General features: G+C 44.8%; 1 protein-coding gene across 1 annotated transcript in view; it reads left to right on the forward strand.

The window, feature by feature from the left end:
- LOC142571617 (uncharacterized) overlaps positions 1 to 18,793 on the forward strand; it is a 159,192-nt gene that overhangs the window by 41,989 nt on the left and 98,410 nt on the right. The window contains exons 8-10 of the mRNA XM_075680162.1: positions 912 to 1,106; positions 4,234 to 4,416; positions 10,952 to 11,095. Coding sequence (XP_075536277.1) covers positions 912 to 1,106; positions 4,234 to 4,416; positions 10,952 to 11,095 — 522 coding nt within the window. The remainder of the gene's footprint in view (positions 1 to 911; positions 1,107 to 4,233; positions 4,417 to 10,951; positions 11,096 to 18,793) is intronic.

An 18,793-nucleotide genomic window follows, 5' to 3' on the forward strand; every position in this document is an offset into this window, starting at 1 on the left:
AGCTAATGATGATTGCGCTTACCATCTGTCGAATGCTGTTGAATGCTACGCGAAGAACTCTTCAAGACATACCAAGCAGTCTGCACACACCAAACATTCTTAAGCAGATGGCCCATTTTATTCCTTTCATCACTTTCCTCACTTCCATGAAAAAAAAAAAAGAGCTACTACCAAACTTGCCTTGGCTTTATTATTTGTAGGCTTTACAATGGTTGTGGTCAACAACAACAACACAAAAGGCACCTTTCGATTCTTGTCTGCACTTGTGGGCACACAACAAATCGCGAGTGACGACGATAGCAGCCACGTTTACACTGATACGTTAGAAGTGTACCCTATTCATACGCCGACACTTGTCACACAGCTAAGATGTTTGCCCACACTTAGCGGAAACGTGCCATACTAGGATAGTAGTGAAGACAAATGCCGCAGTTTCTGCAGCATACTCGCCCTGTGTTTCTATGTCACTGGCAGCTAAGCACGCCCATCTCTGTTTCTGTCCCCTCAAAGTGGACATAGCTACGTTATTTCCACAGACTTGTTGATATTAACGATATTATTCATTACTGATACGGAAGAAACTGTTTCATTGCATGTAATGTACTCGCGAAAAGAAAAAAAATAGCGTTCGGCATGTTCGGTTTCATTCCTTCCTCCATGTTCGGCTTGCTCCGCCGGCCTCCATTTTTGTTTTGGTGTCCCGTACTCTTACAGCAGCAGCCATCTGTTTGTTGACCTGTTGTCATCCCATAGCAAATGCCGGATGAAAAAAAATTTGTTTTCGTTGGAAATTTAACACGCCTAATGATCGCACCCCTGAATTTACGGCAATTTTTTTTACAAAGAAGTATGATCATTATGGCGAGTAGATATGGTAATTCTTGCTTTTGGTTTTTCACTTCCTGTTGCAGCCTTGCAGTCAGTGCATAGCGGGTGTGGCTGAATGCCTGCAGATGGCACCATGCTGCAGTGGGCTGCGGGAGTTGCAGACACGTGCTGTACAGTGGGCAGGGCGCCACTATGTTCGTGTCTGGCCGCATCGGGCCTTTGCTACTGTTCCCGAACACTGGCAGCAGCAGTGCTATGCAGCCACACTACAGGCACTGGTAGGTTGTTCAAAGCTGGGTCATTGGGGCAGTGATGTGAGCTAGTAATAGTGCGGCCGTATTCTGCAACAGTTTGCTTTGGAACTGGTTCACTCTGGCTGTTGGGAGGCCAATCAACAATCGGCAATCTGCTGAGAGTTAGTGCCATCATTTTTGTTTGTACTTTGGGGACACTATGGTAATTGAAGGATGTTCCTAGTTCGATAAAAAATATTGGTTTGTGTGAAATACTGGCATGGTTAATTTCGAGTAACAGCTCTGAGCTTACACTGTAGGCAGCTGCTGGTGGTTTAATTTTATATTGCATTATTTTATTTTTTTGTCGCTAGGTGGTACGCCATACATTTTAAGCATAATTGCTTGGAGAATGTAGGCCGCGGCTCCAGTAGAACTTTGTTACAATGGTGCTGAGCTTTCTTTTAGGGTGGACAATTGTGATGAGAGTTTCGTCCACACCCACCGCTTAGTGACTATGGGGTTGTGCTGTTAAGCATGAAGTCGCGTGATCAAATCCCGACCGCGATGGCAGCATTTCAATGAGGGTGAAATGCAAAAACGGCCATGTCCCGTGCATTGGGGGCACGTTAAAGATCCCCTGGTGGTCAAAATTAATTCGGAGTCCCCCACTACGGTGTGCCCAATAGTCAAATTGGGGTTTTGCCAACGTAAAACCCCAGAATTCTAGTTCCGTCCATACATCTCACTGCTTGGTATAAACGGGACTCTGGTATAATTTTGACCATTGGGGGCGGGGGTGGAGGGGGGGTTCTTTAATGTGCACCTAAACCTAAGTACACAAGTGTTTTTGTTTTGTGCACCCATCAGGGGTAGTCACGGCAGCTGGGGATTAACCCAGCAGTCTCTTGCTCAGTACCAGAATGCCACAGCCAATGAGTCAACACATTGTGTAGTTGCAAGCAGGGTCTGAGGTACTGCAACACCAATTGTATAAGTTTTGTGTCAGAGTTATGGCACATTTTGTATGTGGCCATGCCTTGTATGCTCATTTGTTACGGGGAGTGGTGTTTTTAATGACTTTATAAAAGCCTTCATGTGTGCGCCTAGTGAGTACATCAAGAATAGCTTCCAATTCATGGGGTTTTTCATAGCTGGTTAGCTGTGGAAACTAGTTAGCAATGTGAAGGAGAGGCTGCATCTTCATGTCCAATTTACTGGTGGAAGCACAAGGGGCGGGCCGCCAGCTTGCATGGCTTGGTCATTAGAGCATTGCATGTGATAAACAGAGACTTCGGCTTTGTTCCAAACCCCTGGTGCCTTCAGATCAGTGATGGGATTGCTGCTCCAATTGCTCCAAACTCCTCCAAATAGCAAATCCTGTTGCATCCTGCTACATTTTCGCTAATCTGCTCCAAAGCTGTGCCAAAAGGGATTTTCTGCTACTTTCAAAAATGCAACCAATCTCTCAAGGTTGTAGTGCTTTTCTTTCAAGTGACACCATTCTTCCATCTAATTGCACCACCAAGAAGTAGAAACTGTGAAGAAGGTGTTGGTAAATGCCGAGTGCCTCATTAACCACGGTGTAAATACTAAGAGTTTCAGTGATGTTGGAAGCTTTCTGATAGCAAGAAAACATTATCTAGTGCTCCATACAAAATGTCACTTAAGAAAACTGCTAACTAGTCAGTATTCGCATTTGAAACAAATGTATTCATCTTCACACACATAAAAGGCCCAGGACAAGTCCCCTCCTTTATGACAGGTTATCAAGCTGAAATTTTCCTAGTCACTTCATGTATAATATGAGCATACACATTTACATTGTGAATCGTTGGTAGTCTTATCTTAGTGCATTTTTTCTTTTTAGCGAGTCAGTCATTATTTGCATATTTTATAATTTTAAATAAGTTCCACATTCACTTTGTTGTTCCACACAGAAGTGCAATCTTACAGACGTCTGGAACCTACAATACAGCACTGATTTGCACTTTTCTTATTTTGGGGCACTGATGTGGCTATATACAATTGCGACTAACACCCATGTTTGGGCACAACTATTTTTTACTTCAAGAAAGGCTTCCTTCTTCTGTCAGCTGTCTTGCTTCTCTCCAAGGCACATTTTCCACTCTGAAATAGGCCTTTAGATGCACCAAAATCCTGTTTTTCTGCTCCAAAACACACTTTCAAAGTCGGCTTTGAAAAGCTGCTCCAAAATGGCCTTGGCAAATCACATTGCCGCATTGTTTTTTTTTTTTTTTTCTCTTCAATGTCAGGCAACATATCTTAATTTGCACAATGGTAAAGCTCTTGCCAGATGACTCAAAATGTCACTTAAAATTGACTGAGACTTCTTTGTGGATTGCTCTGTGACATAATACACACAGGATTAAATTTGGTAAAACTTACATGCTTCTGTAATTCTGTGTGGAGATAAGGTGAAGATCTTTGCACACATTAGCTTTGTTAATAACCTCTTGTTTGACTGCTTCAAGGTTAGCAGCTTAATCTAACGCAAAAGGGAATAGGGGTGAGAATTTAAAGATCTTGCTGTGCATTCACAGAATTGGGCTTCATTTTTAATGGTTATGCCAGCACTTCCAATTTTAAGCTTGCAGTGACAGTTGTGCCAAGCAAGCAGGAGCAATTAGCTGTGGCAATAACATTGTCATCTTATACATCAGTGGGTTTTATGTCTGATGTTTTTGCCTCAGTCTGGCCTCATCAGGAACTACTTGTGCCATGTTAATCATCTGATAGAGGGACACATTCGTACATGTGCAGTTGTGCATGAACACACAACTGCACGTTACAGTAGGCATATAGCACAGCCATCATTGTTTGAGTGATTTGACATTTTATGGTAAGCCTCTTGTTCAGCTACTTCAGGTGGGAAATCTTTTTTTTTGTCAGAATTATTACATACATTTGTTAATTTGTTACGTCTGGAATGACTGATAGGTGGCCAAGTTGGCACGGATTCTGTCCTGTCTAATTTCTTCCTGTCCTTTCTGTCCTAATGCCCTGTTTAATTTCTTTTTCTATCTTTTTTTCTAGGTCACATTGTTCTACCCAGGCAAAGCTGGTACACTACCAACCCAATATGTGCTGCCCAATATGACTGACATACTGTGAACGCTGTATGTCAGCTGATTCTTTTCTTTTTGTGCAGACGGCGGAGACAGCTGTTGACATGGCCCTCAATTGCGAACGTCTGTCTGTTACCCTGCCACGGGTGCGGTGGGCTGAGTCAGCATTGTCCCTGGCCAACCGCCTGTTGCATGACTGTGTTGGCCTCATGTCACGGGAGTTTGACCAAGTGCTTCAGAGCAAGGGCTTTCTTGATCTTGGAAAGGTGAATTCAATCGGATCTTTTGCCTTTGTTGTGCTGATATGTCATCTTGAGTCATTAGAGTAAAACATGCTGTTGGGCTAGTTGGTGCATTGAATGAAGAAAAAACCAGCCAAAAAAAAGAAGTACACAGGAAACATGTAAGAACCTGTCTTCTTGTATGTTTCCTGTGTACGTCTTTTTCTGGCTGGTTTTTTCTTAATTGAATCATTATGTCTGCATTCGTTATGCACTATTATTTTTCAATGTCATTGAAGTTATGTATCGCACTGATCCGTGCAAGTTGTTCCAATATTATGCATTTTTTTGCATTTGTGATGTTCAATTTAGGAAGCCACATAAACAGTTGACTAAGAAGCTGCTGCAATATAAATCACTACACATTTTTCATGTGCTTCTGCAAATGTTTGTTATTAAAAAGCTTTGATTGAATATACAGTCTGGCATTTGTTTTAACCTGAATTCCAGTTCAATTGACTTTCGTTACTTCGACCCTGACAGGACCAATGAAATTGATCTGATTATCGGGGGGGTTGAATAAACAAGATGCAGAAAAAACGCCAAAATGCATTGCTGATTCATTTGGCAGCATTTGCCTGATTCTAACACTCCCCAAATCAAATGCACTTCCATTCTGATACACAGAAATGATATTAAACAAAGTAGAAATATAACTCGCCCCTAATTTATTAGCTAGAAAGATTGGCAATGGTCTAGTGTACAATGACGGCCGGTTTCCTAAAGTCAGCTTCGTCGCAATACATGTGTGTTATACATGCGTGAATGCGAAGAAGGTGGTTTTGATTTCGTGTCTGATTTCACTGCACAATTAATTTCTGGCACAATTTTCTTGAAAAAAAAAATTAAATTAAAAAAAAGCCATGCGTTAGAATTGGGTAAACAGTGTAATCGCACTGGTATGGATTGTGCTTGCCAATACACAGGAATACACATGGAAAACAAACAGGAGCATTTGTGTGCCTTCCTGTGTCCATATATTGGCAAGCACAACCCATACCAGTATGCCATTCCAACTCGTCTGAGAAACAGCAGCTATAATCGGACATTGCGAGCTACAGTTATTGCTTAATCTTCCTAAGGCAGGTCCAAAATAGAGATTTTCAGCGGCAGCTGACATGTGTTCAACACATTCACTGTCCCCTAAGCTCTACCAAGACAGACTCTGCTGCTAAAGGGGTTGCTATTGAGGTCACCATAGGGCTTAAGTGAGCGCTGACTGGTCAAGTTTGAATTATCCGACGAAGGCCAATTTTATAATTGAAATAACGGAAGTTTGGGCCCATAAAAATGCACGTGTGCCGGCAGGGACCTTCGGCCATGATTGGATGCACCAAGAAATCTCATTAACCATGGTTGAATTAACGGATGTCTACTGTAAAATGTTAGGTGTGAGTGAATATAAAGATTATGAACCTATGCTACCGAGGTGTGGATCCAGGCTTCTTGTGCAGGATGGGTTAGCACCTCAAGACTGATGATGATAATGCTTATTTCACTTTTTGCAAATTCACCCTGTTTCTACCAAAGCTTTACCCAGCCTCTGTACATGTACCGTTGAAACCACTTATAATGATACCAGTTTTAACAGTATACAGTGGAACCCCGGTTATATGTCCCCCGGTTTTGCGACTACCCGGGTTTTACTACGAAAGCCACGAAAGCCAGCATTGCCTGGGACCTTAAGATACCCAAATCTTCGCTTAAGACGATCCTGGCAAACAAAGCAGTGATATTGCAGAATGCCAACAAGTTCGGGCTCAAGCAGAACGCAGCAAAAGAAGGACAGCATGAGAAGTTGGCAGAACTTTTTATCGAGTATTAACTCTTCTACAAATGAGGCTAAAGTCTGGAACAGGGTAAATAGAATTAGAGGACGACCAACGTATTCACTCCCTCTGGTAAATACACAGGGCGATACACTGCAAAATCAGGCAGACTCACTTGGGGAACACTTTGAGAGCGTTTCAAGTTCCACCAATTATTCAAAATCCTTTCTCAAACATAAACAAATAGAAGAATGCAAGCCACTCATAAGAAAGTGCCAGCAGAACGAACCGTTCAACCGTCCTTTTAGTATTGCAGAGTTGAGAGCTGCCTTCAGCGCATGCAAGAGCTCTGCACCGGGATCTGATAGAATCATGTATGAAATGCTCAAAAACTTACACAATGACACGCAAGATACACTACTTACACTTTTCAACACTATCTGGGGCGCCGAGTACCTTCCAACGGCATGGAAAGAAGCCATTGTGGTCCCTGTTTTGAAACAAGGGAAAGACCCTTCCTCAGTGGCAAGTTACCACCCGATAGCCCTCACAGGTTGCATGTGTAAGGTATTTGAAAAAATGATAAACCGGCGACTCGTCCATTTCCTTGAACAAAACAAAATGCTTGATCCCTATCAGTGTGGCTTCCGAGAAGGGCGCTCCACAACCGACCATCTTGTACGTATTGAAGGACATATTCGTGACGCGTTTGTACACAAACAGTTTTTCTTATCGATATTCCTCGATATGGAGAAGGCGTACGATACAACATGGCGCTACGGAATCTTGAGAGATTTGTCAGAAATGGGCATTCACGGTAACATGCTAAACATAATAAAAAGCTATTTTTCCAATCGTACCTTCCGGGTAAAAGTCGGCACTGTGCTGTCACTTCCTTTTACACAGGAAATTGGTGTACCCCAGGGAGGCGTGCTCAGTTGCACACTTTTTATTGTTAAGATGACAATGCTTCGTGCTTCCTTACCACCGGCCATTTTTTACTCTGTCTATGTGGACGACATTCAAATAGGCTTCAAATCCTGTAACCTCGCAGCATGCGAGAGACAGGTACAGCATGGTTTGAACAAGGTGTCAGTGTGGGCAGAGAAAAATGGTTTTAAAATCAATCCTCAAAAGAGTTCTTGTGTTCTGTTTTCTAGAAAGAGGGGCCTGGTTCCGGATCCTTGCTTAGAAATGTGTGGACAACAGATACCTGTAAACAAACAGCACAAATTTCTAGGTGTTATACTCGACAATAGACTCACTTTCGTCCCACACATTAAACATCTTAAAGAAAACTGTCTGAAAACAATGAACTTAATGAAACTCTTATCGCAAACTACGTGGGGTAGTGACAGGATGTGCTTAATGAATCTCTATAAGAGCCTGATTCGGTCACGATTAGATTATGGTGCCGTGATCTATCATTCTGCCGCCCCGAGCGCGCTAAAGATGCTAGACCCTGTTCACCATCTAGGTATCCATTTAGCCACGGGCGCTTTCAGAACAAGCCCGATTGAAAGCTTATATGCCGAACCGAATGAATGGTCTCTCCACCTACAGAGATCATACATCAGCTTTACATATCTCCTTGAAGTACGCTCTAATCCTGAACAACCATGTTGTGATACCGTTACCGATATGACGTGCGCTACACTTTTCAGTAATCGTCCCTCCATAAGACAGCCTTTCTCGTTGCGTGTGAGGGAGCTTAGTGATGAAATGCGTGTCCCAATCCTCGAGCTTTGCCCAATGCATCCAGCCAAGCTGCTACCTCCTTGGGAGTGGCAGCTGATACAATGCGATATATCCTTCATGCAAGTTACAAAACACGCCCCAGAGATTGAAATCCAAATGCATTTCCGAGAACTCCAGCACAAATACTCCTGCACGGAGTTCTACACAGACGCATCGAAGTCACACGACGGGGTGTCCTATGCAGCCGTCGGTCCATCCTTCTCGGAAACCGATGTACTGCATCCGGAAACTAGTATCTTTACAGCTGAGCCTTGCGCACTGCTGTCGGTCGTAAAGCATATAAATAAATCAAAACTCCAGAAATCAATTATATATACGGACTCCCTAAGGGCTGTGAAGGCCTTAATTTCACCTTCTAAGCACAAAAATCCAGTAATCAATGAACTATATTCCGTCCTATGTAAAACGTATATATGTAACCAGCATGTCATCATATGCTGGGTGCTGGGTCATAGGGGCATCGAAGGCAATGTTCTGGCGGACCAGATGGACCACATCAATTGCATCGCATTCTGTAAATCCTACCGCTGCAGTCCCTGTCACAGATCTGAGGCCCTTCTTGCGCAGAAAACTGCGAAACTACTGGCGACGCTCGTGGGACATGGAAACAAATAATAAACTGCACGTAATAAAGCCACAATTAGGGTTCTGGCCTTCTGCAACAAAATCACGCCGCACAGATGTCCTATTCTGCCGTCTAAGAATAGGACACACATTTGGTACCCACAATTTTTTACTCACTGGAAATGAGCCCCCAACCTGTGGGAGATGCGGGGAGAGGCTGACCGTCCTCCATGTCCTCCTGGAATGTCGGAAAGCCGAATCTGACAGAAAGAAACATTTTGCGTTAGCATACCGGCAGCACATTCCCCTTCATCCTGTAATGTTACTCGGCCCAGAACCACTCTTTGACACTAACGCAGTCCTAGACTTCCTGAAAGATGTTGTGTTACATGTAATTAGCCCTATACATTCATAGCGTCTCCTCTCTCCAGAGGATGCCGCTGTGATAGCTATTTCATATAGCACATGCCTCTTGGCCCTTCCGTTTCAAGGGCTTTGGTGAGGCAGTAGTGCTCTTAGACAATTTTAGCATCTCGCATATTTTATATAATGCATCATTCTTTTTTAATGCATTTTAGTGATCATAGTACATGTCATTAATCATTGCCATAATTTTATTACGTGAAATTTTTATGCAATTTATACAAACTATTTTAGGCCTCTTTACAGCCACGTCACATTAAATTCACAGAGCCCATCAGACCACGACATATTCATTACCACTAGCATGGCGCTCTTTGGCCATACCTGGCCCTTGCGCCATTAAACCTCAAACATCATCAAAGTGGCTGCATCAAGCACGGAGCTCTGCGATCAATGTTGACGGTGCCATTCTAAAAGAAAAGGCATTGCGTAATTCGAAGACGTGAGATCGTTCCCTACCTGCGGCAAGTTGTTTATTCATCCACTTTCATTGCCATTAATTTATCATTTCTTTAATTCAGTTAGTAAGTACAAGTAATTTCTCCTATGGTGTCTTTGTTTGTTGGCTTCTCATGATATGATTAATAATAATCGGGGCCGTCGGTTAACCCCCTTTCTTCCCGTAACTAGTATCTCGGTTGTCTCTCAAGTTCCTAAAACTGCAGCAACGAACATACTGGATGACAGGAAATTTTTATGCCGGTGATGACAGCTCGTGACTATTGTAAGTTTCATTTTCATGCTCGAATCTAATGCAACCGTCAATTTTTTTAGAATTAAAAAAAAAGGAGTGCTCGCTGGAGTCAAGTAAGTATGCTACATTTCATGGGGATAGCAGCTGTGTTATTGGGTACAAAGTGATGTTCAAGTTGCATTTGCATGATTGCTTAGCATCTACATTAAAAAAAAGGGTGAGACATAGACAAGATTGTACTCAAGGTTTTAGTGGAATATGCTGTTCCTTGGTTTTGCCCACGCATGCCTTTTTATTGTGATAGCAATTAAATTGACACCCCAGGCAAATTTCCACTGCCGCCCTGGGGTTCTCTATAAATTCTGAGTGCGATGAGACTGTGGATGCACGCTGTATGCTGTAGGTGCGAGAAAAAGCATGTGAAGGGGAGTTGAGAAGGATGGTAGCTTGGTGCAGCGGTGTCTTCTCACACGTGCCAAGGGGGGAGTGTGTAATTATTTGTATATGGGGCTGAAGTGGGGCAGGGTGGCGTGCGTCGCGGCTTCTACTCTGGCCACGGCAGCGCATGGCACAGCTGGGCCCGGCAAGGTCATTTTGGAGGTAATCTGCAGTGCATTCAAAGGCTAGCTGACCCCAGATAGCTGATGGCTTTGTGTGCGCTATGTTCTCATGCACCTAGTTCCTCTTGAAGGTAGAGGCGGCATGAAGGGGAATTCGCTCGCCGCTGCTGCCACTCTTCATGCTGCCAGCATCCTGAGTGAGACAGGTACATGTTTGCTTGTGCACACGTGACACCACACTTGTTAATTTAGTTAGTAAGCGAATGTTTATAGCAGCTCATACAGCTGATAAAACTATTAACCTTACTGCATATAGCTGTATAATAATTCGCTATCGCAATGTATGCTTCGCCTTTCAAAGAAAACTCCGACTTTTTTTTTTTAATCAACTGGATCCTTGCAGCAGCCACTGCAGCTTAGGTCTCCTTTAGTGGAACTAGCAGAGGGATGTTCAAACAGTATTGTGCACAAGGTCTGGTAAATGCATTGGTTTACAGGGAAGGTGACAGGGTATGAAGCAAAAAGACATTGTGAACAGCTTCAGGAGTGAGCAGTGACACTGGCGATGAGAGTGATGCCAGCTGAGCTGTAGCTGTGTGGATGGTCTTGATGCTGTTTTAAGCAGTGAGTTCTGTGCAACTGCATATCTCAGCTATGATGTGCCGTATGCTTTGAAGAACGTTGTAAATTTACTGCAGGGCAACCTTTATGGGCATGGTCACAATGATTTGAAATCTGCCTTCTCTGCTCAGGGCCAGAGCTGGAACATCACTGCTCTTGAGGACACGTTGCTGGCAGCAGTGGAAGGACTGACCCCTGACGCTGCCTGTCTGTCGTGTATTGTCCTCGCGCGGCTGCTGCCTGAAGATGACAGCCAACAGTCACAGTGGACGCAGGTCAGTGTGCTGTTTCTTCTCTTAGTCGTGGCCTGATTCACTTTCTTTACAAGCAGCAGTAACAAACTTATGGCCTGTGCATGAGTGTAGGAGAAAATAACAGATTGTCTTGTTATCTTTTATTTTTTTATAAACGGAGGAGGAGTTGTCACCGTTTGCTAGTGACGGCTACCCCTCTTTATATGGTTAGTGTAGGATAAAAAAAAAGTAAATAAAGAGATAAATTTTTTAAGTGCTACAGTCGGCGACTGATAAATTGGACAACGATAATCCGGACATGCTTGGTAATTTGGACAGCTTCGCGGCACTGCCAATGGCCCCATAAAATTAATGTGTAAAGATGACCGATATTTCGGATGGCCACCAGTCCTACATTAGATTATCCGGACTCCATCCATGGCTGTAGCATACGCAGACTCTGCCGCCGTTATCTCCTCTGGCAACCTTGGCGAGACATCAAGTATGGCCTCAGAGATTACACGTTAGGTGATAATCCCTGAGGCCTTGCCTTGGTCGCAGCACTGCACCTCAGAGATTTAACTGCGAATGCCGATCTTGGAGGCTTTGCCTAAATTGTGAGGTCACATCAACATCATGATCATCATGTCCATTCCAACACCACTGTGCATGGCCCGCTGTTTGTTGAATTTGCCTTCTGGACAGCATTCTGCCATTCTGTGCTTGCTTGGTTGTTTAGTATGCGTTCCAGACAGCACTCTGCTGGCTCCAAAAAGTCTTTCTCGTGAAGTTGTCAACAGTCCATGTCAAATGTCACCAACAGTGCCCTCGCAGTCCAATTCCGAATGAGCCTTGAGCCACAGTTCGAATGAGCCCGGCTTCCCAACTGAAAAGCCTGAACTACCGCCTACCACAACAAGCTTAAATGCGTATGTTATGAATGACCTGCTAGGCTATGGTGGGCTGATTCCTGCCATCGTTACATTTGCAGACGTCGGCAGCATGGTGTTGTCGTGGGCCAAACTGAATGATATGAAACAATTGAGCAAGTTCTCCCATCGTCAAACTGCGAGTCGAATGATGATGTGTTGCTTGCTCTGGAGCCTTCACATGCAGATCTGACTTGAGCCTTTGCAGTCCTTGCATTGTCATACAGAGACAATAAAAAACAAGCAGAAATACAGGTGGACTTGGTTGCACGTAAGTGGAAGTGGTGCAGCAATGAATCGACCATTTCTTCCTTGCACAGGGGCCTTAAAACGTAAATTAAATAACATTTTCTGGATACATTCATTTTTTTTCGGACATTCAATAGTTCGGACTTGCTTACGTTCCCCGTGGAGTCCGAATTATTGGTCGTCGACTACAATACTTAAATAAAATAGAACGACATGTAACACACTAAGAGTAGAAGTCTTTCTTGAAATGTTCTCATCGAAACAACATCCTCAAACGTGGGGTACACAAGTTTCACTTCAAATACATGAATGAGACAGTTGCACATGATGCAGTATAGCCAATATTTATAAATATTCATGTGTTAATATGCATACCATTTGAAAGTTTATAAACAGTATGCAGGGAAACCTCGTTAAACCGTAGTTGGCCAGAGCTCCGAAAAAGTACATACTAAAGGTAGTACTGCTTAAGCGAAATAGCATGAGATTGCCCACTTACCTGTCAAAAATGGAACTTTGAGAGAGTGCGATGAAAGGGGAAAAAACATACAGTATTTATTAACTTCACACTAGAAAAGTGTTATTTTCGTTTAATGGCGCGGTGGCCTAGCAGCAACGATAGCGACCTCAAGCTTACTGAAGCTTCGAGCCAGCTTTTCAGCCAGTCCCCTCTTCTTGGCAAACATTCGTGTGGCAGATTCCTCATTGGCGTTGCATGTTCTCCGTGCACGCAGGTGGTAGCATTGCAGGAGTCTCGGGCGCCTCTTTCATTGCGGGACGTAACGCACAGATTCTGCCTCTGTCATGCCTGAATCGCCCGTGCTGTCGCTTTCGTGTCGAACTCATCACTGTCGCTAGGCGACACTTCGGCAACAACACAGGCAACGATGGCGAAAAGTCGAACCTCACAGCCAACATTTCTTCGCCGTTGCAGCAGCGCTGCCAAGCAACTACTTCGCCTTCCAAATGCCACACACCGTAGTCAACAGTAGATCCCTGTCGCATGCCAGCGCCGACTTCTTCGTGCCACGTGAATGATATCTAATTTTTCTTCTATGCTGAGCACTCGGCGTCTTTTTTATCCGAGCTTCGGCATGACGCGAGTCCTTGTTTGCACGACACGACAACGCTCTCTGGCACGGCGCAGAAATAATGTTTATGTTGATGTGGCTTCACGCGCAAATGCACAGGGCACTTGGAGGCCATTGTTCTGATCTCTGAGGCTTGTTCTTCTGCCAGGCTGCCAATGGAGACGACGCACCACCGTGTTTGCGCGACGAAAAGTGGAAACACTATGTGTGAACCGATAGGTACGCAATAAGCTGGTGCGGTTTATGAGAATACAAAACACATTATGTTCAATGGCTGCTTAGTCGGGGATTTGACTTTACTACTTTTAAAACGAAACTACTGTATAAGCGGGTACGGTTTAACGAGGTTTTACTGTACTCAATAGTGAAGTGTGCCTATGGGCTTTGTCCCAACACTACCTTGAAGCATGTTAAGCTCATTCTGTGCTAAATAAGGGTTGAAAAGAAAAGTTAAAAATCCTTCTGGTAAGCAATATTTTGTTCTAATAGCCAAAAACATTCCTTATTGGCCTATTGTCTGCTTTTTGTGGCAACAGTAGAGCCTGAAGAACTGTAGGCTTTAGCTTACAATAGTGTTCTGTGAATGAGTCGGTGAATGAACACATAATTTCTTTGCAGTATGATTTTTAATTTCAAAGTTCATTTGGCCTTTTCACATCAGTGCCTTGTAATTGTCTCGTAATGTGGGTAGGTATGTTAAAGGGACCCTGAATCACCTCTCAAACTTGGTGAAGAACACAGTCCATGAATAGCACGTGCTGCTCTGAACATCTCAGCCGAATGTTGCAATCGTGCGTGGCACATGGAGCTCGCAAGTGGAGCATGAAGTCACCTTCTTCTCGAACACTCTTTTGAACAGAAGCTTGCTCCTCACCCTTTTCTGGATGCTTTATTTCATACTATAACAGATTCCCATACACAGCTGCTATTGGCCAATAGCTGACACCAATCAAGAAGGGTGTTTGGATCAGGGCACTTCTTCATGCTGTTACTGCGTGCAGTGCAGACCACTTATAACGCAATTGCTTTTAGCGTGGGACCGGTTATAGCATGGGTTTTTTGACCACCAATATATCTCCCATAGAACTCGGTGTATAGGCGGACCATTTATTGCGTAGGCACGCGAAGCAGAATACCGGTTATAGTGCGGTTCCTTTAAGCACGCGACCATGAAATCGGTGCACAGAGCACGGCCTTTTCTCGGAGGCGTTGAGCACGGCCCGCACGGCTGCACGGTTGCCGGGCATGCAAATGCGAAGAAGGGGGAGTGTGGGCGTGTGGGCGCGCGTGTGGAGACCAGCAGTGAAAAGCGAAACAAAAAGAAGGGCGGGAGACGTTAGAGGAAGGAGGACGAGTGTTTTCATCACTATAGCAGCGTCTAATCAGGGTGTGCGGAGTGCGGAGTAGAAGCGATAGCGGTGACAGCGCACTCCTTTTTTTTTTTTTAAGTCTCTTGGCTGCATTTGGTGTGTGCACATCGTGATCTCGTTGTGTCGTAGTTGTCCTTGGTGCACATGTGTTGTCAGGCTTTTGTCACCATGGCGTTGGCAGCGTCTTCAAGCAATGTGAGAGAGAGTCATGCCTTATCGCTGGAGACGAAGCAATGCATTCTAAGGGACATAAAAAGTGGGCTGACGAAGGCTTCGGTGGCAGCCAAATACGGCGTTTCTGACACAACAGTGTCGACCATATACAAGAACAAGGACAAATTGTGGCAGCACCTGAAGCAAGATTTGTCTTCCCTGTCACGGAAGAAAATACGTGCGTCGAAGTACGAAGACGTGAAAGCAGCGCTCTTCAGATGGTTCCGTGAAGTTAGGGCTCAGAGCATACCAGTGAGTGGTCCCATGCTTCAACAAAAAGCCAAGTCCCTTGGTGCTCTTTTAGGCCGCAACGATTTCAACCCACTTAATGGATGGATCCAGCGATTCAAGGATCGCCATGGCATCAGCTGCAGTGTGGTGCATGGTGAAAACGGTGATGTCAACGACGAGTCCATCGAAGTATGGCTACAGACAGAGACGTATAGAATGCCGACGAAACTGGCGTATTTTATAACCTTCTGCCCAACCGCGCTTTTGCGTAGAGAGGTGAAACCTGCTCTGGCCGCAAGGCCTCAAAAGAGCGCATAACTGTGTTGTTCTGCGCTAACATGGATGGAAGCAACAAGCGCCGCCTGTTTGTCATTGGAAAGTCAGCAAGGCTACGTTGCTTTAAAAAGCGAGAGTGCCTGCCAGTGACATACAAATCCAACACAAAGGCATGGATAACACAAGACATGTTTGTCACAAGCTGGCTTTGCAAGTTCGATGAAGACATGGTGGCAGAGAAGCGACAGGTCATGCTCATTCTCAACAATTACACAGCCCACAACATCAAGCCAAAGTTGACTTCAGTCAAGTTAAAAGTTTCTGCCTGCCAGCACGACTGCAAAATGTCAGCTGCTCAACCAGGGTGTCATCGCAACCGTAAAGACACTTTGCAAAAAACGCATCTGCGAAAGAGTTTTGCTGAGCATGCAGCAGCAGCAGCCGCCGCCTCTTAAAGTGAATTTAAGGGGCGCAATTGATACGGTTGCCTCTTCGTGGTGGCAGGTAAAAGCCACCACAATAAGCATGTGCTTCAACAAGGCAGGCTTCGTGCGCAATGCCGAGGCTCTTGACGCCGATGAGCCGAGCGACAATGTTGCCGATGAGATGGTCAACACCAACGACGTGTGGTCCGGCCTCGTTGAAAGCAAGTTTTTTTCCGCCACAGACACCTTCCAAGAATATGTCGATGCCGGTGAGTCGGAGCTTCCTGTCTGTGAGCAAGCGAGCACGGATGATGCGATCATCACAAAGGTGCGCGGTAGTGCGGAGCTTGCAACCAAAGACGAGTCAGACGACATTGTCACCCCAACGCCAGACCCAGATGTCCCATGCAAAGACGCTTTGGAATACCTCAGCAAAGTGAAGATGTACTGCACGAAGAGCAGTTTGAGTGAGAAAGCGCTTCAGTGCTTAAGCCTTGTAGAGGACGAAATTGTTCGAAGCGCTTTTTAAAAAAAATCTCCAGACGAAAATAACAGTGTTCTTCCGCTGATGCTGCATTTGTCGGGAGAACTTGATTTCTTCTGTGCTGTGTTGCGATTGTGTTGCATGTGTGTGTGAGTGAAATATGTAATAGATTGTGTTTGAAAGGTGGGTGGTCCATTTGGCATAGGCAAAAGCCGAAAGAAGCATGCTTTGGTTATAACGCGGTACAGATTATAGCGCGAATTTTTACAGCTCCTGCGACTTATGTTATACTCGGTCTGCACTGTATATTTATTTACGCAGTTTAATAAACAGGCTGAACTAAATGAAAATCTGCTTTCGAATTTTAATAATGATTACCTACTGCCGGAAGAAGCCGACTATCGTCTGCTCACACTCGGTCACGGCTGCCCGTATGAGAATTAAACTTGCGTCGCCTTGTTTATCGGTATTGTAGCCATGAGGTCTTGCTAGTTTTGAACAGTCAACTAGCCTTGAAACACGCTAAACTTAAATGTCAGACCACATGCACACTTGCAAGCGTGCGCTCCTGGTTAGACGCCTCAGCAGACTTCGGTTCGTGTTGAGCTACCGATAGCACTTCAAAATGCGCAAGTTGGATGTGGCTACTATCCGTTGGTCAAGCTGGCGCAGAACATAGCCAGTCCACACCACATAGCAGAGCCATACAGAAGCATATGAGCGTGATCGAGCGCGCACTCTAGCCATGTCGTGCACACAGCAAATGCTGCAGTTGCATGTAGCTGCGGTCTTTTACGTAGCGCAGATATTGCGGCCGTCGTGGGGTGTCGTGACAAGTCCACTGGCTGAGCACACTGCAGTTCACTGAGGACAACCGCATTTGGCATGTTTGGCTCGTCATAGGCACCAAAATCGAAAATAATGGTCTCTACATGAACATTCAAAGTCAAATTTAAACTGCAAGCCATGGTGGCGTTTAGTAGGCAGAGCGTTGTGGGCACACCCCGCTCCGTCGTATCCTTCGCAGTGCAAACCATTGAAGAAGGAGTGGAAGCACTGCAAATAGTATGTTTGAATGCCAATAACTGCTTCTGCTGAACACATTGTAGAACTTTTTTGTGGAAAAGTATTTGTCAGGGTGTCTACCAACTGGGAAAACCGGGAATTCTGAGGGATCTTGAGTAGTCTGGAAAAACTCGGGAAAATCTCAGGGGAATTGGCGCTTGTATCAAGGAAAATTAGCTGTAATTTTATTGAAAGGGAATGAAAGTCGCGGTAATGCTGGCTCGAGTAACAGACAGCAACTGTAACTAATAGTCTTTGACGCCCTGTCGTCGGCTGGAGGAGTTGCCAGTGTACAGTCAACGACCGACTTTCGGGATGCCCAATAATTCGGACAGCTTCACGGCACCACCCCGTACCCCATAGAGCCAATGTATCAGAACGTCTGAAATTTCGCACCCAAGAACCCTTCGCAGTCCGATTTTCCGGAGTTTTTGCCGTGACCGCAGATCCGAAACGGCATTAATCAAAGCCACCACTGCTGCCGTTTTGATTACTTCGCCACCTCGAACTGGTGCTCTCGCACGCAGATTTACTGGAAGCCGTAGCCACCACTGCGGCAACGCTAGACCTAAATGCTTAGACGTTCGCTATTAAGCTTCTTTCCATTGGGCACCAGGTTTTTAATTGAAAGAATTCGCCACTGTCAGCAATGGCACCGACTCCGCCTTTGTGTTCCTCGCGATTGGCTTCGATGCACGGAAATCATGGTGTGTTGCATAATGCCGGTTCCTGAAAGTCAGCTTTGCCTCTATACAGAAATGTTACTTGGTGAAGCATAGGCAAAAGTATCGGGGTGAAACATAACAAGCAGGGAACGGGGCAATTGTCACAGGACACGGTATGTATTCCTTAATTATACACGCGTGCACCCAATATCTCCTGTCACAGTATGAGCACCGATATGCCTCATGAATGTACCGACAAGCCTTCAGAGCTTTTTCGAATGTGTCTGCAGCAGTTTGAGCCCTTAAGAGCAGTGAAAGACATGCATTCTTTTTTTCCAACTGGCCGATTTTTCGGACGTTCTTGTGGCCCCTAGGGGGTTTGAAAAAATCGGACGTTGACTGTACAACTGACCAAGAAAATGCTTCAAATGGTCCTTGGGGCGAACACGCGGCAGAAGGAGGATGAGAACAGAAAGGACCTACGCATTGAGGAATGAACGAGAAAGGAAGCGTGCTGACGCCTCTTTGAAGGAGCTTGAGCTCAAGAAACAAAGTGTTGGCTGATGCTGAGATGCAGGTGTCCCTCATCCAAACCAAAATAAACTCTTTAAAGCAGTGAAAGACAATATTGAAGAGTCATACGCAGACTTAGAGTATGTCAGGGCAGTTAAGGTTGACTTATGAACTGTTGAAAGAGAATCTCAATTATGACAAAGTTCGAGCCTCATACCACTGAGCTTGC

The sequence above is a fragment of the Dermacentor variabilis genome, chromosome 1 (genome assembly GCF_050947875.1).
Source record: "Dermacentor variabilis isolate Ectoservices chromosome 1, ASM5094787v1, whole genome shotgun sequence".
NCBI classification, from domain to species: domain Eukaryota; kingdom Metazoa; phylum Arthropoda; class Arachnida; order Ixodida; family Ixodidae; genus Dermacentor; species Dermacentor variabilis.